At 36.9% G+C, this 23,874-nt stretch overlaps 2 protein-coding genes across 2 annotated transcripts in view; one reads left to right on the top strand and one right to left on the bottom strand.

Annotated features, from left to right (window-relative positions):
* Nucleotides 1-23,874, bottom strand: part of ubac2 (UBA domain containing 2) — a 96,661-nt gene that overhangs the window by 39,576 nt on the left and 33,211 nt on the right. Inside the window, exon 5 of the mRNA XM_088914815.1 lies at nucleotides 11,425-11,548. Coding sequence (XP_088770941.1) covers nucleotides 11,425-11,548 — 124 coding nt within the window. The remainder of the gene's footprint in view (nucleotides 1-11,424; nucleotides 11,549-23,874) is intronic.
* Nucleotides 13,796-21,574, top strand: gpr183a (G protein-coupled receptor 183a). The gene is made up of 2 exons (XM_088913519.1): nucleotides 13,796-13,945; nucleotides 18,855-21,574. The coding sequence occupies exon 2, from the start codon at nucleotides 18,885-18,887 to the stop codon at nucleotides 19,953-19,955; it is 1,071 nt and encodes a 356-aa protein (XP_088769645.1). The 5' UTR covers nucleotides 13,796-13,945; nucleotides 18,855-18,884; the 3' UTR covers nucleotides 19,956-21,574.

Raw genomic sequence — 23,874 nt, 5'->3', positions numbered from 1 at the left:
GTAGTTCTGACAGCTGAAAGTCAAAAGGGATGACAGACATTAAGGTGCTATTCCCACCTAAAAAATTTGTCATGGAATCACGAGAACATAACTCAGCATATGCTCATTATCCCTTCTTCACTAAGATCACCACTTACTAATGAACTAATAATAATTTAATTTAACTAATAATTAAATGTATTTACACCCATTTTCCAACTTAAGAAAGGGTTCTGTTCCACTAGGCATTACGCATGCACTGTGTAATCACATGAAGAGAATTTCCATTCATTTTTCTTGAATTATAATGACAATAATTAAACACAAAATATTGCAAACATTTAAACAGTTAACAATAAATGAAACTTTGAAGAGAGAATGTATAAATAGGTTATTGTACATGGCCTTATCCCACACTGTACTGTACAGGACAAATGATATGACCTGTTACTCATAATATTTGGAGAAAACATGTACATAAACAAAGCGAGACTGACGGTAAAATGGCACTCTGGTGGATGTTGGTAGTGACCTCATTACGCTTCGCACGTTTTATCTACTGAGGGAACTCACCGCACTGCTCTTTATGGGCCTAATATAATTTTTCCGTAACTAGTCAATTTTGTTATGGGTCCTACGGGAGCTTTAAAATACAGCAGAATTCATGTAAGTTGAGTCTTAAATAACCCAGGGAGTGACAGTATTTACAAGAGCTGTAAGTCATATCAACAGAAGCTGGCGCAAGGTGGTGTCTCCCTGTTACTGTATCTTCACCCTTCTGTCAACCAGAACCGTGAGACTGCATGATATGCTTCCTTGACCTCAGACGTCTCAAAGCACACCACCACAATTTGGAAACTCCAAACTGCAGATACTGTAACTACTGCTGTTTTGTAAGGTTTAACACAGTCTAAAAGTGGCGATATTAATTTCTGGTTCAAATGCATTCATGAGAAAGGCCGACTGTGTTGTACACATCTTACAAATCAAGGAAACCACACCTTACCAACTTAGATGCTCAGATTAAGTAGAACAGGCTTTATCATGTGATTTGGGGAAGTTTTCAAAAACTGTTTGTTGTGTGGGGAATACAAAAACTCATGGGAGCTAAGCAACATTACCTTTTCTTAGAAATGACTGACATTTTGTGATATTCGCTCATCTATGACTTAGACTGAATATCATCGTGAAACCTATTGTACTAAAGTAATTGTAATTAGTAAAATTGGACAATATTAACTATTGTAGAAGCTGACGTAATAGATAAAAAGCATTACATTTGTATTGCATTGCGGACTTTTGATGCCCAAACAAATTGTGTGCAGCGGTTGCAGCAGCAGTGGTTCACATGGAATAATAACACCCAAGAAGAAAATGCAGTTTGTTTCTAGAGACATTAGGCATAAGAAGCTTTGGCTTCACTCCCTTGGTAGTGGGTAAATGACCTAGTCTCAGGACAAGGAAAGTCAGGACACTTAAGCAGAGTGGACTTGACCGAGGGGGAGCTGCACAGGTGGAGATGGGTTTGGAAGATGGATGGAGAATGATGAAGGAAAGAAGAAGATGGAAAAGAGGGCTTATTACGGTACGTATAGATTTTCAGGTAGTGACATCATGGAGGATTACAAGTTAGAATAACAGAGGCGAAGGACAACTTGGTTGCAGTCATCCCTCCCAGCCTTCCATTAAAATCTTCACTTAAACTTGCCAGGCTTTAAGGATTTAGTTTTAGAAGATAACCCCTGTACTCCATATTTATATTAATAGATACAACTATAACATTGCAGCAACAGGCTATATATAACCAATGGCCTTAGATACATCCTGTGAAGAAAACTAGTTCACGTGGTGAAACATGGCATGTGAGCAGTGGTTACCGAATTAATCTAACCTCTAGACTCTAACCTAGACTCCCAAGGACAGGATGTCAATTGAGTGTGTGAATGTTTTTTTTCCACATTTAAAGATTTCGTCATTTGCTAAAATAAAAACTCATTTTTCTTGGTTTTCTGTTTCGCTTATATCCATTTTAAAGAGGCACTATTTGACTGACCAGTCGTGGAAATAGAATAAACCGTAAATTGAGAATTTTCTCTCTTAGACTTTAAAAAAATTTAAAAGTAACACAAACTCTGTGACAACCCTAATGTTTACCATGGTGATACCATATTATCCCTTTATTTTTACCATCCTGTCTACGCTTTACCATGTCTTTACTATGATTTTACTCTTGTTCACTTAGCTCTACTTTTTCCCATGGTACATTTATGACAGTAAACATCATTCAGGGGCAGATATTTTCAAATCTACGTCAAGATTTACTAGCTTTAATTTAGAATTTAAATTCAATATCTAAAAAAAAACCATGTATCTCTTCTTGGACGCTGTGTAAAAAATGGTCACCAGATTCAAGAAAAGGTCACCAAAACCTAAGACTGAAGCAAAGTAAAAAGTAAGGGCTATGGGGAAGCTGCATTCTTGACTTTCAGCATATTCCATTAGTAGAAGTGACATCATTTAAATGACTTTAGCATACCTTACTAACAGGTAGCATTTGGTATTCTCCCTGCTCAGTGTGCTTAGAGTCCCAAAGTATGAACAGATAGAATACAGCTGTGATTTTCTACCATCATCGCAGATCTCTTCATGTTGTAAGTACATGTAATGCATGACTAGACAGGACTGCCACACTAACTTTACACTAATTATGAGTGGGTTTCATAGATACAGTACATAGGAGATACAGTCACCTCCAAAATTATAGGCAACTTTGATAAAGGCGAGCAAAAAAGCATCCATTACCATGGTGTCTATATATAGACACAGAGAAAGAAATTGCTGTTATTGCTAAGGACCGGAACAAAATACCCAGCAAGTTCAGGCACTTACTTGATTGAGGTGACGGCTCTGTGTAGTCTGTACTGCTGCTGACCGGCATTCACGTACTGCACTGTGCTAAATTTTTGGAAACTACTCTTTCCAGAAAACAGGATCTGAGGTTTGTCGCACACCTTCCTTCCCAAATATTCTTTCTGATAATGCTTATGAAGACCTCTGTGATCCGTGCACAGTGCAGAGTCAAGCTACAATTTTACGGGTGTTCCCCTTCATGTGCAGTGGTGTACCTGTTGTATGCTGGCTTCTCGATTAACTATGTCACATACAAAGGAGTGACATGAGAACCTTGACCACATCCTGTGTCTTCAAGGGGATATCAGCACCTATCCTGCCATTCTGGGATGCGGAGCACTGCAGCATGTGAAGTGCCCCCGAATGAGATGAGCAACAGAAAGCAAGCAAGTCCACTATAAATAAAACATGCACAGTTAAAACTTTTCAAAACAAGCACCAATAAAAAAAAAAAACAACAACTTTATTTCTGAATACATTATCAGTGCTCCTATTAAGAACAATTTAAATCTGTAACCCTCTGACCTACAGTTTCTATTTTGGGAAAGAAATGCATTCTTTTAATAATAACAACAACTGCATTTCAGCTACATAGACTTATATAGAACCCAAAAAAATACTAATGAGGGGAGGTCATGAAAGCAACTAAGTATTACTTAGTAATGTTTTTATCTTCACATTTTTTAATTTATAGTGGGTTTTACAATGAACACTTATAGATGGATAGATGGATCAACTAGCTACTAAAAACTAAGCAAGACAGAGGGTGCTGAATGGCCACCCCTTGCTGGTTGCCTTCCTCATTGTCTTATGTGTATAAGACATTGAAATCTGCTTATGACATTGTTTTGCGACACTTTTCTAATTTTAAATGTCATTTCAAAAGTGTGTTCAAGAGTGAACTTATTCATCTATGACAGCTGGTTGGAAGAGGTGGTTTTTGAGATTGGGAAGTGCTCGGCTTCACTCCACCCACAGACTCCCCATTTCCCCATGTTCCGTGAGCCTGGGGAGGATGGTGGAGAAGCTTCTTTGTGGTGGCAATCGAGGACTGGCCAAGTCGCTTATAAGTGTTAAATATCTTTAACACATTATACGAAGTCATAAAGAAATTGGGCTGCCTGCGCATCTCGTGCAAAGCATAGCATTGATCTGCAAACCAAAGGTGCATTCCCAGGTGAAGAGGAGGTCAAAATGCTGATGAATGATGTTCTCATCTTTAAGCGGCCAGGAGCCATCTTGAATGGGGATTTATCTGATGAAACAGTTTCGGTAGGTTGTCCTTGAGATAAGTGAAATAAGTTAATACAGTATGTTGTACTGGTCAGTATAGTCAGGATCTAAACGAGCCATAGGCAGTCCACACACATAAACTGAAACCACTAAAAGTAAAAGCAAATCAGCAATCACAGCTGAGGCTGTTCAATTGGATTACATTTTTTTTTCCTTTTGTGTTCTTCAACAGATTTACAATTTTTTTTACAATATAGTACCACCTTCTGTGTCTCATTAAATAGTCACTGTTTCCACTGCATGTCTACTGACAGATCGGGGAAAAAAGAAGATCCTGGAGTTTTTATTTTGCAGATTGCCCCTTTTGTCTTATCAGGCGATGAGTCCTTTATCTTCATATCTGACTGCTCTGGGCTCTGAAAGTACTCTTGGTTTTGGCAAAAGTCAAATGTGCACCTGTCGTAGTGTAGGAATGTTTTGTGCTCCAAGGATCTTGCTGAAAACCTTTTCAAAACTCGATGTAGGATTTTACCCCTCAATTTCCTCAGATATTCCAGCAAAAAAAGTATCAAGGTGGGCCCCATTATAAATGACTTCGCTATATGCCATTTCGCACTGATGTCGTTGATGAATTGAGGAATTTCATTTAAGAATTTCCTGCATTTACGTTGTCCTTCAAGGTAACAAAAGCCAGCAACACTGGCAATTCATGGATCAGTTTGTTCTGGAAATGCAAAAATATTATGAAGAGCCTAATCTACCATTATAAATTCTTTTTCCTGTAGACAGTGCTGTTGCACATGAATCATCACTACAAACTACATCGCTGATCTGAACAATGGATCAAGGTTTGATCGCTAACTTTAAATGCATGAAGAGTGCGAAGAAAAAAATATCTCTGAAGCAGCAAATTATTTTGTTGGTTTTAATGAGACCACAAGTCAAAAGAAGTTGGTGACACTTTATAAATATTTTTTGTGGGTTATAGGTATATTACATGTATATACCCAGGTCTTAACTGTACGTTGAGAACATATCTCAAGCTAATTAAATTATTCCTTATAATATTAATTCCCCATTCTAAGCCATTTTGCCATTGTATTATTTTAACAAGTAATAAGTTGACTGATTTAGGAACGTAACCTGGCCTTCTGTATAACAGGATGCCCTGTACTGCATTTGATTTGTTACAAGTAAAACACACTTTCTAACATATGTCCCCTTGCCCAGCTATATTCCTTTAATTCATATGAGAAAAGGCTCCACTTTAAGTCAATGGGCAAAGTTTATGCTCCTCTGTATTTACATTGTTCTTATGGGGATCTACAGTATATTATTATATACGCTGTTTCTCTACACTTTCTCTCAGACAAACCTCCCATGACGCCCCACCTTGTTTCTTCACTTGCCAAGTGAAACATGTGAGTATTAATTCGTAAAGGTTTTCCACCTTCATGGAGATTACTACACAGATTCTCTCTTCAGATGCTTATGAAGTCTGACCATGATAAATATAACTGTGAGATGCATCATCATCTCATTTGTATGGCTTTAACCTCTGTTGCGCACCAGTACTGCAGAAAAGCTAACATTAACTACTTTACAGCCACTTTTATATTGCAGGCCACTATAAGTATATTAGATGTGACATAATATACCAGTGTTACAAGACTCACATGGAAACAAATGGACAATAACACACAGGGATTATTATGAATGGAAAGATTAGTGTGTAATCAAAACTGGAGCTCAAACTGTGGTTCTCATTAGAAACTCAAGCTTTTATTCTGTGTAACTTTCATTTTTTTCCCTGTTTAATTTGCTTGCTTAATAGGGAACATTGTCAACGCCTAGGTGCTCAAATCTGAAATTGTGGGGATTAACCTTATCTGGATTCCTGTCCAGCTGCAAACGTTCTATTACAAAATAACATATGCAGGGTGCAATCAGAGGAACAAAGTCTGTATTTTGACCTCGTGCAGCTGTCCAGCTACCTAGAGGATGCATGATATCCTCCATGTATGCCGAAACAAGGACAAGTTAGAAAACAATCCTGATTCTCTGCTCCTGATTGGTTGCAGCTTTTGTTACAAAAAAAGTTCCGGTCTTAAATCTCTCATCTGGCCTGTTCAGCTTCATCACTGTAAACAAACTTGTAATGTTGAAGAACACATTTCTTTACAGGATGTAATTGCACAAGATGCCATGCTGTAATCTTCTTTGGGGCCTGTAACGCTTTCTTTAAAACTGTATCTTGTAATTGCACAAGATGCCATGCTGTAATCTTCTTTGGGGCCTGTAACGCTTTCTTTAAAACTGTATATGGTTTATGTTGCCACAGAGGAGTAGACAGAGTTATGTTACAGGATAGATTTTTATCCTGTAACATAGGGTGATATCACCTCCTTTAAGTGCAGACTTCTCCCTCTGCAAGAGACCCACAGGGCGACTGGTGCTGTGTGGCTGTGAATTCATAGTGGCCTGTGAGCAGACATGATCGAATCCCAATGGGTGCAAAGCTGCACTTGTCACATTAACATGCATGTACAGTACCTTGATTTCTCTTGCTTTACTCGCAGTGCAGTGTGTATTACTTTAATACAGTGTATTTTAACAGGTGTGTCAGCATTCACCACTAATTACGAAACGGTTTTGTTTCAAACATTTTTTGTTACATCTTTGCTTGAAGTTAATGTAGTATCTGAGAAATTGCTGACCACAGCAATCCATGCAGTGTTTTAAAACAGTGTTTCCTAGATCCATTCTGGGGCTTCATCTACTAATTCATTTGGATCCAACTCGAAAACGATTAATTTAAAGTCCACAGTTGTATGAGGCACATAAAAGATGTCCACATTTTAAAATATATGAAGATGTGTTTTTATTGTACAGTATTTTACAGTGCAGTGAACACCATCATAGCATCAATATTCAATAAGTACTACCACACTTCAGTTAGTTGTTCAGAAGTAATCTATCCACTGTAATTATTCTGTCTGTCCTATTCATTCTGACATTTCTGATTTGCTCTGCAACAATTAGGCACATTTTTTGCTTAAACCACATCAGTAAACTTAATAACTAGTCTTTTTAAATTGTTTGTGTATGAAAAGGAAAATACTAAATAAGAAAATAAAATGCACCTCAAAACATGGAAAGGTTCAGAAAAAGAATAAGATTTTATAATAATAATAATAATAATTCATTATTATTATTATTATAAATATATAAATAATAAAAAGGGAGGCAATAATAATATTTCTGTTATTACTTTTTGTACAGACGGTGTACCTACACAGCTCATTCTTAGGATTCTTTATGGGAGACACCTTTAGACTCAGTCGTATGAAATTATGTCAAAGAAAAACTAAACACAGACTATTCACAAACATATTTGAGTGAATAATTAATTTAGGATCGTAATCAAGTATATACTCATGGGAAGTTCTAGGAAAAAAAAATCTGAAGTCACAGTATTCAGGGAAACATTTAGATATTCTCAGAGATTCAAGTTTAGAAAGCATAAAAAATGATTACAGAATAAGAATAATGAGGAGAAGAAGAAAAAAGGCAGTAATATTTTAAGCATGATCACTAAGGTGTTGTGATTCATGGAGAACCCAAATGTGGGATTTATGTCATATTTCCCAAGAAGCAACCAACAGGAAAAACACATGCTGTAAAACTACAGTTTCAACACTGAAACAATACACCATTATTGTCTTGCAGACTCCAAAACCAAAAGGGGCACAATTTAAAAAATTGATACAAATCTTTGAAAGAGCTATTGTATTTTAGCAGTCTGAGTTATTAAAATTCAATGACACAATGATCTGAAAATGCCAAGTTCCCATTTCCTCTGACCGTGAAGGCATAAATCGGGAAAAAAAGACTGACCTTGCTCTTTCAAATGAGTCAGTGGTACATTTTGGAGTATTCCAACAATATATGCCCCGTATATCCGACTGATGGCTTTAAACAAATGAAAAAAAGAATTCACATGAAGTGGTAGCTACAGTATTTGTTTGTAGACCAAGCAAGTGGTTCAGAGTTTAATTTATTCAAACTGAAACATGTGTCAGGTCTTCTCAAGCTTCCCCGCTTCTGTGCAGAGTTGCGGCAAGACTCCAAAGTCATCTCAAAGCAAGTTTAAGCCACAAAGTGGCTTCATGTTTCTGGGTCTTTCAACCACATGAGATCTGCCAGGTTGAGATGAAAGTAGGCTTAATCTACAGCAGCACTTAAAGCATATGGCCCTGTCTTAAATACAGGAAAGCACTGGAAACTGACAAAAAATACACATCTAATGTATTTACCTGGCTGTAACCAGTCATAGCACCACTAGGAATAGTAATTGAAAATGTGCGGGAGTTGTACTTTACCACTTCCATGGACATAAAACTGTTTAATAAACAGGATACCACATTTAATTCAGTGCTATATACTGTACAGTACGTGAGAACTATTATACAATGATTATGTTATTAAATAAGATCTATACACAAAACCCTGAGAAAGGCAAAGCAAGAAAAAATTATCTCTTATCTCTAAGGGCTATGTCTGTATTGCGGAGGTGGCACAGTGGCACAGTGTTGTTGGTAGGTTAATTGGCTTCTGGGAAAACTAGCCCTGGTGTGAGTGTGTGTGTCTGCCCTATATTCGACTAGCGGTCCTTCCAGGCTGTACCCTGCATTGTGTCCATTGCTTTCTGGGATAAGCTCTGGCTCTCCTGAGACCCTGAACTAGAAGAAATTGGACTCTGATTTGTGGTTAGAAATTGGATGGATGAATGTATGAGGTACATTCACATAACATGAGAAAGTTTAGACTCTTGCCCACTAAACATCTTTTCACTGATCTTAAAAAATGTGACATGTTGGAAATGATTTACTTTATTATTTTCACTCAAAAGCTTTTGAGTCTGTTTAATTTAACTTCACCTACCTCTCATTGTTCCTGTCTTTCAATTGTCTTTAAATTCAAATAACAAAATGCAGGAAAAAAGTCAACTGAGACATATTAATAACAAGTTTAATTAATAATGTCATCAAAGCAAAACCTACAAAAGCTTAGATTCTGTTTGTGATATATATAGCTCTACCACAGTATCTGGTACCATCTCTTCTCACAAAGTGACTACTTCCTCAAAACCATTATTGTTTCTCTTAAAAGAACAGAAGGTTCTCTTTACAGAATAAAATTGTTAAAAACGTCTTGATCAATAATAATCACTACAAGTGTAAAATCCTTTTCTACTACATCATTCCTGATCATGCAGCGTGACAAAAAACTGTGTTATTCTTAATCAATCCACGTGATTGTAAGTTGAAACGCCAGAGTACGCTGGAACAGAGTACACACGTTATTCCACTCATCATAAATTTTCCAAATAGGTGGGGTTCCTTAAGTAATAGTATACGTAATAGAACAAAGTTGATTTAAAAATAAATAATAAAAAAAACATTTGTACGGAAAGGCAAAACTGACGAAATCAGAGCAGTAAGCACAATGCTGAATAGAAAATCTCTTTTACCGTGAACTAAAATCAATCATATGTATGCTAGACTCATGTGTCCGATGGTTTCATTCACAAGATATAATTTTGGTAAGCTGTCATGAAGGCTTGCTAATGAATTTGTTTCTTTTGCTCAGTTTTTACATGTTCTTTGGAGAACCATGTTTAATACAGTACAGTGTTGCAGGAGGTAACATTTTCTCTAGCTGTGCGACTTAAAAAGCTTTCTTCTAAGTACTGTATCTCCAAGGGCACCAATTCAAATAGGGCAGTGACAGAGACGTTTCTTTGGGGGGATGTCAAAATGCATCACAGTACTATATATGCTATATCAAGCAAAGCATTATCCAGCATAACAGAACTTTCTCTGAATCAAGGTAAGAATCCACAATTGGTTTAGAGTGACTAAGTTGTTGGAAATAATTCGCAGCCAGCCAAGGGCTACTTGATTTTTGGCCCCAAGGCCTTACTTGTGAACGACCTCAAAGATCAAGTGTCAACAAACTGAGGTTCACCAGATTTTAAGAAAACACAACACTCATCGACATTCCTATCTTCATCTTTCAGGCTTCAATAGCAGATTGAAAATGGAAATGGGCATCTAAAAATCAAGAAAGCAAGCTATACAATTAAATTGGACAAAAAGCTATTTTCAAAGATCTTCAAAGAAATGTGTCCTGCAGCTATTTGTAAATAAAAAGGAGGAATTCAAACTGTTGCTAAGATCCAGTTTGTAGGGATGGAAGCTTTAAACCTAGTGTCATGACTGTAGGAAAAGAGAACTAATTTATTTTAAAGACACTTGTCATTAAGAAGTTTCTTTATTTTTGTATGCTTTGTTCATGTGTATGCTCAAAGTAATTACACAGACTATAATAAAGTCGTAGGCTTCTGTATAAGCACCTTGCTGTGTAAAGATCATAAAAATAAATCATTTGTGAGGGTTCAAGCCTGGAGCTACAGAGGTGAACTCCATGTGGAAAAGTTTGAAGAACAAGAAACACATTTTGGCTGTTGAGCAGTTCCACTTCTGATGAAGACATTTTCATATTGACACACATAAACTGTCAGAAATAATGTGGAAAAATATCTCTATCTAAAAGATTACCCCAGGAACAGTATGACAAAAATGGAAAGTACCTCACTCTCCAGATAAGACTTGTGATAGTGATAGTCACTTCCTGTATATTTGCATACATTCATTTCTGCAAGTGTCTGGTAATATTCTTACGTACCCCTTGGCATGTAGCTTATGGTGTCCACTCTGCACGTAGCTGGTCACACTCTGAGACACATTCAATACCATATGATCTGTCTCTAAGCCACTCCACTTAAAGAAGGGAACACTCACATGTACTGAATTACGCAAGTCCTATTTTCAAAGATGAATCATGAATATTTTAATGAGAAGTTGAATCAAATGAAACAAATGTGGAGTTCAGCAAAATGTGAGTTGTAAGCTGGCAGTTGAAGAATAATCACGATGTTAATCACATAAAGAATTCATTATTATATTTATTAGACTGGCGATTGTATCCAGTGTCTCAAATCCACACCCATACTTATGGATGGGATATTTGACAGAAGTCATTTGAGTGAAGTGCCCAGCTCAAGGGTACAACCGCAATGCCCTGAATCTCTACTCAACACTGCTGCCTGAAATAATTTAACTGAAACTATGCTATCAAATTGGTGCAAAACCTTTATCCTTACCAGAAGGTGAGCAGTATTATACTGAGAACAACCATGCAGTAAGGTGATGAAAGAGGTGAACACAGTGCACGTACCTGAAGACCCACAATGTAGACTAAGGATTTGTTCGTGATGGGGACAGGCCCAAAGACCTGAGGGACCTGGACTCTTGGAATGGAGCAGTAGAAAGGCACAAATAAGGCAAACACTGGCCCCAGCCTGCAGACAAACAAAATCAAGTTCTAGTCAGGATTCAGGGTTTTCCCAAAATGATACATTTTAGATCCTTTATTCCTAATATGTGAAAGATGCACCCTTAGACTACCCAAAAGCACACCATCTCTGGAACAGAAAGTAAAAGTTCTTATAGTTTTAACAAACACACAGTGCCACTTTCCCTGCTGATGCAAACACTGACCAATATATACGGATCATTTTTACTTTTACCACGAGAATTTTATACTGTTATTCACAGAAGTTAACTTCTTTAACTCTTCCATGTTTCATGCTCACTTTATGAAGACTTCCACTATCTTCGCTTCCATCATTCACCTGGTACGTACTACAAATGTATGTATTCATTTCTATGCTGCTTATACTGTACATAAAATACACATTATATAGAGAGTAACGGCACCTGTATGTCAGTTCAAAAGGACTGAGAAGAACAAGACATTAAGTGGAAAAATAATACTATCAAAGGTAGTAAAAAGTCAATGTACTATATGGAGATATTCTGTAAGTGATTCTAACTGGGGAGAATAATCGATTATATGGCTGAGTGATCTGTACAGCACATGGCAATAATCAAAGTGATAATATCAAGTGTTTGATCCATTTGACTTCTGTAATATTCTGGCTAGGACAACACGAAGTGGTGGCTGATACTAACAAGAGTGACTTTAGCCACATGGAACTGTATGATATGCATATAAAATATCTATACTTTACAAGTTATGGATAGTAAAACCTTTATGAAATGTAACATAAATATCAACTCCAGAGAGATTAATGCTCATGAGCAAACCAGACAGAGCATGAGGATCTAGGAAGGAACCCATCCCTCTGAGACCCAAAGGTGTCAGGAGGAGGAAGAAACCAAGAGAGACAGAGAGAGTTCACTCTGACCAGACAGAGCAGTACATGCCTTCATCTTCTCCAATTGTTTAGGAGTGTACTAGTGTCTTTTAAAAAATCTTATACTTAAGTGATTTATTGTGTATTGCTGTAAATAGATAATTAGCATTATTCCAGACCCAACCCAAGTATAATACATGAAGTGCATTTTATGAGAAGTTAAAGAACAGGAAGATTATCCATGATGGAAGGATGGTTCCTGAATTGGACATAATACTATTGTGTTAATAAAGAGGAGCTAGTTTTTCCGAAAACAATTTGCTTCCCTGGATTTATGTGGAAAGAGTCTAAAGAAGTTACTTAATTCTTGACTTTCTCTCTGAGCAAAAGTAAGGTAAATTAAATGTTATCTTCATGACATTCTGTGGAATGTACAGTTTTCCTGTAGTCTACTCAAGGGGAAAACCATGACCATTATTTTTAAAATTTCTCTAGATCCCAGGCTTCAGAGAGAAACAAACTCTTCCTTATTCCTTGTTCATCCTTCATCTGCTTTTAAGTAGAAACATGGATTTTTTTTCTTCCAAAATCCCCTTTAACTACATCACCGAACTATTTTAGAACACAAAACCCCCAAAAAACAGTTTGAATGTGTGAAAATGAGACTACAGCAGTATAAATGACTGTGGCCAATAGTTTCAGTAGCTGGATGCTCATGGGTGCCTGTGCAAGATTTCTCTTCTACACCTGTTTCATAAAGCCGTCTGACCTAAGTTTAAGTTGATTAACCATTTTTAGGCTTTGTTTTTAACTGAGTATTTAATACATCTTATATGTGTCTGGAGAAAAAAATAAACTTATCTCTACAAAGCAGATAAAACACAGAATATTTTTTATCTTATGCCACTCAAAGTTAAATTTCTTGAGCTAAAGCCGAATGGTGTCCAGCTGCAATTTCTGTTGCAGTCTTGGCCTGATCAAATTTGCATGGTAAGAAATTCAAATTACATAGCTTTTAAAAAATAGTTTTAATTATTGTTTCATCTTTACACCCTTTCCAAATTACCTTGGAAAATAAGACTGACAGCCTTGCAAGTTCAAACAAAAATAAAAAAAACATATTGGCAAACAACAGAAGAGGGCAAAATAAGTTCATATTATGAGCTTAAATTCCAATGAAGGATATTAATATTTTCCCTTACTTTTCATCAGGTTAAAATTAAAACACCAGTAAAAAGATAAAAATAAATGCTTCTAGGGAGTGATATTGTGACTTCCTAACAAGATAAATGACAAACAAAAAATTCTTTAGGGCTGGAACCACACCACAGGAAATGATATGAATTACCATGAGTTACCATGGTGACACCGTAAGAAGAGGAATCACTTCTCTTTTCAAAGACAACTCCTTCAGAAGAAACGTGCTCTGTCGCTGAGCCTTGAGAAAACATTAACATTCTTTACTGGACCATGCAAAGGAGGACACTGATAATAAAACACAATCTCAAGTGATACTGAAGAATAACAGCCAGCTATTGCGTAAGTACTTCCAAAAACTTACTCACCTCTTTGTATTACAGAAAATAGTGTGCTTACAAAATACAGTATGCTAACGAAATACAAAAGATTAATGGCAGGATTGTGTCTATTAGTATATATATATTGCACAATTGACCATTACTATAATCAAAACTTGCAGAACTATTCTGCCAGATTGAACTCTGATAGCAAAAGCTGAATTAAAAACAGATCAACGTTAAATATTTGTGGAAGACAGCATTTTGCTAGTAAATTTTATTATTTGTACTATAAAGTTAAATACTCATAAAAAGTGTTCAACTGCAAAAGAATGCTAATCAAGTCTAAAAGATAACTTTGCAGAAAAGGGGAAAAATCTGTGCAGGGTGTAGAAAATGTTTGCTATTATGGCATCTTTGTTTTATATTTCAGTATTTTTTTAAGCCATAATGGAAAACATTCCACGCCTTTTTATCTGACCTCAGTAATGTCACTCTGTACAATAACTAAACTGTATAACAATTAGGTGCTTGATTAATAATGTATTTTAAGAGAAAAGGATGAGTAAAAGCTCTGCCTTGTGGTAATAGGCTAATTATTTTGCGAAATCATAAAACTGAGGCAGGTAGGCAGATTCTACCAACATTGTGACTGAGGTACAGCAGTGTCAGTGACTTCAGAATCTCACTTCAACTGTGAGGGTGTTACCTGATGCAGAATCTCTCATCCACTGAAGTGCTCTTAGAATGTTATCTGTACTTTGGCTTCCTTCACACATATTTCAACTTGCACTGATTTTCATCTAAACATAGAACAAACTGAACAAATCATTAAAAGCACACCAATATCACTAAAGAGATCAATTCCTTTGGGTGTAAGCCTTGTTGCAGAATATCAGCTGAAAAAGGCTATGTCTAACAGTGTCATTCTAACTGGAAATTGTTATGGCATTATTGCTTTTACATAGCATCCGCAAAACTACTGTATGAATTTGATTTTTTTAAAATAATTTGTATTTTAATTTTCTACTTAAGGCTTATGTATTCAAAAAATTAAAATGCAACAGTTTTTAGATTTGAAAACTAAACATCGTCAAAAACAACTTTCCAGTCAATTTCTGTGACAGGCTTCTACAACATTTTCTAAAGCTTACAGTACAAAAGTACACTTGGTATTGCTTCAGACTCTCTCAAACCAATTATTTGTTATCAAATTGGAGAACCTTTGACATCAACTGCCAGAAGTCCACAGAGTGGAAACAATGCTCGTGTTAAAGCCTCCACTATCAGAATCAGAATCAGAAAGAAACCACTTACTACTCAAAAAATGTTACTTGTTGCTATTTTTATCTTATTGGGCATCAGCCAGTTAAAGTTTTAATTTGGTTTAATTTACTTAGACCTTCATAGAGCTTTAATTGGATTTGTCAAATGGAAATAGAGTATAAGATGCACTGTAGATGGCTTAAACAGGGTCAATGCCGATATCATCAAAGAGATTATTATATCAGAGTGTACATCTTTTTCCTAGTCTGCTTTTTTCTTTCATACAAATTAGGTCACCTAGACCACCAAAGGCCTGAACATCAGGACACCTACAAGTTTTATTAATATATCATCTCAAAATTCCTATTTAGAACATGCACAAAGCATGTGGCGATGGAGTGCAAATATGAAATAATTTGCTCCCTGTTTCATATTCTACTGAGTTTCACAGGGGAAGAACTCAGTATTACAATGGGATAGAAAGTCACCACCCCCTTTCAAAATGTTCACCTTGTGTTGCCTTAAAGACCAAAAAGAAGACAAATTAAATCAGACTTTTTCCAGTTTTACTTACAAATTGTACCTAGCAACATCCAAGTGGAAAAAGAAAGCAAAATTTCTTTTAAAAAAAACGGGGTTGGATAAGAGAACACCCCCCTGAATTAATACTTGGTGGAAGCACCTTTGCTTGAATTATAGTCTTGAGTCTGTTTGGATACATCTCTACCAACTTTGCACACCTAGAGGGAGGAATATTTGCCCATTCCTCCTTACAGAATTGTTCAAGCTCAGTCAAACTGCGTGGTGACTGTTGATAGACTGCCCTCTTCAAGTAATTCCAAAGATTTTCGATGGGATTTAGGTCGGAGTTCTGACTAGGCCACTCAAGGACATTCACTTTCCTGTCCTTCAGCCACTGTACGGTTGCTTTGGTGGTGTGCTTTGGGTCATTGTCATGTCGAAAGGTGAACCATCTTTCCATTTTCAACTTCCTGGCTGAGGGCTGCAGGTTTTCTTCAAGAATTCGCTTGTATTTTGCATCATTCATCTTCCCTTCTATCCTGACAAGTGCCCCATTCCCAGCTGAAGAGAAACACCCCCACAACAGGATGCTGCCACCACCGTGCTTTACTGTAAGACTGATGTTTTTCGGATGATAAGATGTATTGGGTTTTCGCCAGACGTACCATTTTACATTCTGGCCAAAATGTTCGATTTTGGTCTCATCTGACCACAGCACCTTTTGCCACTTGGCCACATAATCTTTAAGGTGCTTTTAAGGAAAACACAAATGAGACTTGATGCAGCTTTTTTTAAGAAGTGGCTTTTTTCTTGCCACCCTCCCATACAGGCCAGATTTGTGGAGCGCTTGTGATTTTGTGATTTTGTTGTCACATGGACACGGTGACCAGTCTTTGCCATAATGTACTGTAGTTCCTTCAAAGTTGCCATCGGCCTCTTGGTAGCCTCTCTGATCAGTCTCCTTCTTCCTCGATCATCCAGTTTGGAGGGATGGCCTGATCTAGGCAAGTTCTGGGTGGTGCCATACACCTTCCACTTCTCAATGATGCTCTTGACTGTGCTCCATGGGATACTTAAAGCCTTTGAAATCTTTTTACACCCATCCTCTGACTTGTGCCTTTCCACAACTTTATCTCGAAGTTCTTCTGAAAACACTTTTCTGCCCATAGTGGATTCTTTGCTTTGAAATGCACTTCCAAGCAGTGGAATCCTCTAGAAACAGCTGCACTGATTACAGGTGGTTTGTTGTGTAATCTGTAAGGTTATTGGTTATACCTAAACAAGCTTACAAATGCAATTGTAATGGGGGTGTTCACTTATCCAAATAAGGCATTTTACTGTTGTAATATTAATTAATTTTCAGAATGTTTTAGAATTTTATTTTCACATGGCTAATGTGGCTTACTGTGTGTAAATAAAAATGGAACAAGCCTAATTTAATTTGTTTTTATTTTTAGTGTCATAACAAAAGGTAAAATTTTTGAAAGAAGGTGGTGACTTTCTATACCTACTGTATGACTTGTTCCATTCTCAATGTGCAGCTCTGTAAAATTTCTATAGTTTGACAGAAACGTAGGACTTGTGCAGAAGAAGGAACAATTTTTTACACTGGTGTTATCAAAACTGAGTAGCACCTTTTTTTCTAAAAGAAAATAAATGATCATTAAAGGCCTTTTCAAGGCAGCTTTACTGTGTGCCCTGAAGAAGACAAAAAACATGCCTACTGGCTTCATTCCAGTATGATTTACTAGTTGTTCTTGACCTTCATTCTTATATGTCAATGTGTTCCTTTAAAATTTATTTTTGGGTACAGAGGAGATTGGGTCCAACAAGGTATAGTGACATGAAAAAAGAAAGATGGTGGTATTCAACAACATAATCAGCAACAGCTCAAAATGTGTCACAGCCAAGAGTTCCAAACTGCTTGAAAAGAAGCAACTGTGGAAAGGACTGTGTAGTACTACATTTTGAAGAGGGAAAGAAAAGCTTTCTTCATTCTTTGGTCACACTGTAGCAATAAATTGAATTTTATAGGACATCCTTTGTAAGCACACACACTCTAAAACATAGTCTACATGAAACCCAAAAGATCAAACAATATTCTGGTACTATCAGTATGGTAGGGGACTTCATACTGATAACCGGTTGGTGGCAAAAGTTGTAAATGGGAATCAGGGGCAGTGAGTAGTTCAGGTGGGTAGCTGCGTCAGCATGCGTAGGCTGCAAAGAAACAAGTAATAGGTTTATTCCATGCTGAAAAAAAGAAGAAAGAGAACACAACGTTTCGGCCGTGGAGCCTTCTTCAGGTGTGAGAGAGACAGGGCAGTAGGCAAAGGTCGACAGTGATGCAGGGCAGTGATGCAGTTCTTTCAACCCATGTTACATCACTGTGTTCATGGCTTGATTAAGAATCAACCAACATTGGATTTCAGAAATAAGAACATGTATAAGAACACAGTAGGAAATCCTTTTTTTTATTTTTTAAAGATTGGTTATACAGTAATAGCTTTAAACTGATAAAAAGGGAATTAAACTGATAAGATTTCCTAATAATAGTTGAATAATAGCAATCTGTCACTTCATCACTGACCCATCTCACAACTCTTCTTGTCCACCATCACTCATTAAAAAAAACGGAACAGAAAATATGAATTTTCCCTATTTAACATTAAGATTCTCAATTACACAGCTGGGTTCTGTGGTGAATATACATGAGATATCAGTTCCTTGCACAGATATGTTAATGTGGTATGGTTTGAAAACAAGAATGGAGTGGTTATTGCAAAACAAATAATGATTCATAAAGTCCAATCAATGGTACAGTCATTTAACCTTTTCTCTTTCCTGTACTCCACCTTAAAGGATCGTGTGAGTCAAGATCAATCTTATATGACGAATTCTTAATATTTACAACAGGTTGTCGTGGATTTTACTGATCGTACACTCTTCTTATTTCATGAGAGACACTGCCAGCAGTGTTTTGACTATGATAAATAAATGTTTCCCAGGAGGGATATGCCCTTTACTTTCTCTGCTGTCAAAATGTTTGAAATTTCCCCCCTCCTCAATGAATTTAACGAGTCATTTGCCCACTCACAAGGCACATCAGGTTGTACGACTCATTTTCTTTTTTTCTTCCGCAGGTACTGTATAAGATCCTGCAAGTGTGAAACATGGCGCAGCCCTTGAGCAGCAACGGGAGCAATGACACGTGTACAAACTTGTACGACCATAGAGACACCGCGAAGATTCTCATGCCCCTGCACTATTCCATCGTTTTCATAGTGGGACTGCTCGGCAATGCACTGGCTCTGCACGTCATCCGGCCAAACCTGAAGAAAATGAACTCTACAACCCTGTACTCCACCAACCTCGTCATCTCAGACATCCTGTTTACCTTGTCCTTACCACTGCGCATATACTACTATGCCAAGGGCTTTCACTGGTCAATGGGAGAGGGGCTATGCAAGGCCATCACTCTCATCTTTTACATCAACACCTATGCTGGGGTCAATTTCATGACCTGCCTCAGTGTTGACCGGTTCATTGCTGTAGTCCTGCCACTTCGCTACAGCCGGTTACGAAAAGTTCAAAACGTCAAATACATCTGTGTCATAGTGTGGTTGATAGTGCTGGCTCAGACCCTACCCTTGCTCACGATGCCGATGACGCGTAAGGAGGCAGCTGGCCACATCACCTGCATGGAATACCCAAACTTTGAAAACATTCCCAACCTGCCTTTCATGCTTATAGGCGCTGTGTTCCTCGGATACTTTATCCCCGTCGTCACAATATTGGTTTGCTATTCTGGATTATGCTGGAAACTGCATTTCGCTGCCAAGCAAAACCAATTCACAGACAAATCTGGAAGAAATAAAAAAGCCATCAGCGTCATCTTCTTTGTCATCCTGGTTTTTGTCGTTTGCTTCAGCCCCTATCACATTGATCTTCTGCAGTACATGATCCGGAAACTTATGTACACGCCAGACTGTAAAGAGCTGTACCGATTTCAGGTATCCCTGCATGTCACCGTTTGCCTGATGAATTTTAACAGTTGCATGGATCCTTTCATTTACTTCTTTGCATGCAAAGGCTATAAAAGAAAGATCATGAAGATGATGAAGCGGCAAGTCAGCGTGTCGTTCTCCAGTGTGGTCAAGACCTCTCCCGATGGCTCTTCCAGAGACGTCATTGAGGGCAACAAAGCTTCAATTCCATTAAACAGTACCAAAAACAAGCAATGAGCACACTGGTTCACCAAACAATCTTTACTTGGGAAGTATTGACTATAGATTTGGCACTGTAAGGATGTGCAGCTCAACCAATGGAAACATGCCATCCTTACACACTGCAAAACAAAATTCCATCGGACGCACAGAGGAACATTGTTACTTTTCTGAAGGACACCTGTATCCTGTAACTATTCACAACTCCATAGAGTCTGTTTTTTTTTCATTCATCTTAAATATTGAAGCAGCTAGAGAATATAACTGTGCAGTTTAACCACAGAGTGTATATAAACTAATAAATGCACAGATAGGTCAAATAGATTGAAGAATCCTAACTTGTTGCCTTTATGTACACATATCAAGCTTAGCGAGCACTGTGTAAAATAAGGGGGTGGCAACTTCCACTTTAGTTTCCCTTGCAGTTTTAAAAGACAACAAGCTTTCTCTGACCCTTCAATCTGTATCAATCAATCTAAAATGGTCTCACTATACTGTTCCCATGAACCGTTTGAGTTCTGACAAGATTAACAGAAAACCATTTCTTAATGCAGAAGATCGGAGATAAAATCTCCCTTCTGTGTTTATCTATATTTTCCCCTAGTCACTCAACAACACATGAGACCGTGTAATCCCATGCTAGTGGTGAGAGTTAAATACAACATGGCTTTTACTTAAAACTCAAATATACTGTATATACATAATGAATACTTATTATGTAAACCAAACTAAATGGTACAGTGTATCTCACTTTTAAAATGTTTATAGGCTTTCCTTTTATCTAAAGGTGTAACACACCATATTAAGTTATTTATGGCATTATGAAGTACTGATACCTCAATAACACATATTTCATTCTAAAATGCTTAAAAGCTTCCCAAGCTATATCCCTTAAAACTCCTGTAATGCTCCTTTTGTTCTCAAATCAGTTCACTTCTGTAATGTGTGTCAGTGAGGTTTCATTATAGAGAGTAGTTTTCAATAGTAATTCACATAAGGTCAGGTAAACAAATCAGATAAATAAAATAATGGTCCATCCTTGAGTTATTTGGGAAGCAAATGGTTAAGTACTGGCGGATTGTTCTCAGTCTTCAATGCATTAGCATGGAACTGCGACCACTGAAGTCTCCATTCAGGGTGTTCTCAAGAGCTAGTGCATCTTTTGAACAGTACTGAAAGCAGAACAGTAAATTCTATATCCAGGAGGTTTAAGTGAAACCAAAAAAAAACCATCTTGGGTTCCAACACATTCATGGAACTAAAATTAGTGAAAGAAAGCCGACATTTACATTCTATTCAGAGTTTAGAATACAGAAAATTATATCAAATAACAATTGTCCACACTAGCAGTAGGCAGGAGCTACTGTATTTCACACACAAATCTTATCCTGTAAAAAAAGAATAATTTTAAATTTAATGTGTTTTCAGTCAAGGAAGCCCTGTACTGTTATGCATTTGTATTTAATACAATGAACTAAAATACAAGTGTCAAAACTGAGATGACACATAGTATTTAGCATCTCCATTTCAGGAGCCCTCTTTCTATTGCATATGTTTTTTGTGTATATATATTGTAGATATCTATGTACATATATCAATTTTGTGGTAAAATTTCTAGAAAAATGTGTTTAAATCAACATACAGAGTATTTTCTTCTTTTCTTTAGAATGTTTCTATCAAAGTGTGGTTTCATGTACCAATTTTTACTCTTAAAGGGGCAAATGGATGGTGTATGAAATCGTTCACACTTTTTTGCATTTTTGAAAGTTGGTATTACATCCTGTTTTTGGTCACTGCAAATTTAATTCCAAGAAACACTGAAAACATGATAGCATGCTGAACACGTGGTACGGGTGGTGTTCAAACTAACAATTAAGGTCACAACCTCATTTACATTAGTCATACATTGTTTTTTTCATTAGTGGTTTCTGAAATGTCTTGTTCATTAACAACTTGGGGGCAAACAGACTTGTTTCTCTGCTGTGTAAATCTGTGGGTGCTTGACAGGAGAAAAATGAACAGACTGCTTACAATATTTAAGTACAATATTCACAATCAATTTTTTGAGTGATACAGTATATATACCTAAGTGATATACACAAAACTGATCTTTCACATCCTGCTCTGAAAGTGAAGAGGTACAATTTCCGTGCTCTGTTCTACACTTTGCATGATTAAAATTTTTATTTAAATAAAGGCGGGAGTTCACAAGAGGCCCAAAACGTAAACCTATTCTTTAATTGAGCCCCAAACTCCCGACATCATCAATCTGAGTCTAGTCTATTACATTAGCAATCTGTGGCTGTGATGCCTTAAGCAGGTGTCTAAAAGTATTGGGAGGGAGCTCAAGAGTGCAGGCACGTCCTTGACATTCAACGTAACAGTGTTTCCTATTGCTGCCCAAGTTTGCAGCCTTCTCAGCTATGGTTATGTCACTGCTCCAGTTGGTGCTAACTCAGCTATAACTACTATGGGACTCACAGTTGTTTATCAACTTGATTAAAAACAAGTGGTCCTAAATTGAAAAAGAGATGAAAAGTTTCCATTTAAAAAAAACATCATTAGAGTACTTGAATTGTCCATTCAATTTGAATTTGGCTTTGTTTTAAATAACTGTTTATAAAACAAAAGGAATGTTTTGTCTTTTAAATATGTCTCATTTATCTTAAAAATAGATCCCAATTGATCTTAACAGCAATTTGATCTTTATTCTGAAATGAGGAAGCTAAAAGAGGAGATACGTACTGTCGGTAGTCATGCATTTTAGTTTGAGTTATGATGCAATCGTCTGACTTTTGAACATACTGCAACTTGCGAAAAAGAGTTCACACCAATGAACTCTTACAAAAATGACACAAATTAAGCTTAGGAAAGCCAAAAGCATGCATCAGGTTGTCTGCATCAGACTGGTACAGATACAGTGCTTGATTAAAATAATGTGTTGTGGAACCATATGTTAATAAATAGCATAGAAATGTCTTCAAATAATCAAAGATATTTAAAAGAACAGGTACAAGAAGAGAGTCCTGTAGAATGCCAGAAGTAACCAACTTTAAATAGCATAGAAATGTCTTCAAATAATCAAAGATATTTAAAAGAACAGGTACAAGAAGAGAGACCTGTAGAATGCCAGAAGTAACCAACTTTGTCAAAGACAAACAGTACCCAATTTAAAAATAAGTATTTCCGCTCAGATTTTAACCTGACAAAATGGACTTCACAGATCCAGTAATACCAAGTATTCCCTTTAATCTAATCAGCAAAATGGTCTAATCAACAGTGTTAAATGCAGATTTGAGACCCAGCAGGACAAGAATAGATAAAAAGCCAGTACTCATCAACAAATCATTAGCATCCCCAATAAGGGCTACTTCGGCACTATGCATCAATTTGAATTCAGACTGAAATGGCTCATTAGCAGCTAGTCTTATTGGCAGATAAGTGAGGTTGTAACTGAACAGCAACAGTTCATTTCAGAACTTAATGGTAATTTAGTTTAAATTAATAAAAACCACACTAGCTATTGGCCGATAATTACAGAGCTATCTGGAGTCTAAGTCTAGTTTATTTAGAGACAGTAACTGCACGTTTAAGAGATAAAACGTAACTTTACACTACCCGTTGGACCTCCTTATCACTGTCCCCAATGGTGTGGTAATTGCTTCTGATATTTAAGTTAACCACACCACCACTTCTCATGGCCTTTAAGATGAATAATCAACAATAACCTTGCACAAAAACATACCAACTACTGGACCAGCCAAATGGCCTCCTCTCATTTCTTACTGTTGCTCCATGTTCTCAAAGCCTAAACAATAACTTATTTTAAATAGATTTTCTCTCAGGTTTTACTTCCATTAAAGAGGTGAATTGCTTGAAAGTAGGGTCTGTCTGGGCACAATTAAGTGCATATACAAGCTTAGCATAATGGTACGGT

The sequence above is a fragment of the Atractosteus spatula genome, chromosome 4 (genome assembly GCF_055471065.1).
Source record: "Atractosteus spatula isolate fAtrSpa1 chromosome 4, fAtrSpa1.hap1, whole genome shotgun sequence".
NCBI lineage: Eukaryota > Metazoa > Chordata > Actinopteri > Semionotiformes > Lepisosteidae > Atractosteus > Atractosteus spatula.
The sequence above is the reverse complement of the archived record's forward strand: the minus strand, read 5'-3'. Positions and strand labels throughout refer to the sequence as shown.

Bases quoted from the DNA above. Each gene is read 5' to 3' on its own strand.
- gpr183a (XM_088913519.1), top strand. From the start codon at position 18,885: ATGGCGCAGCCCTTGAGCAGCAACGGGAGCAATGACACGTGTACAAAC.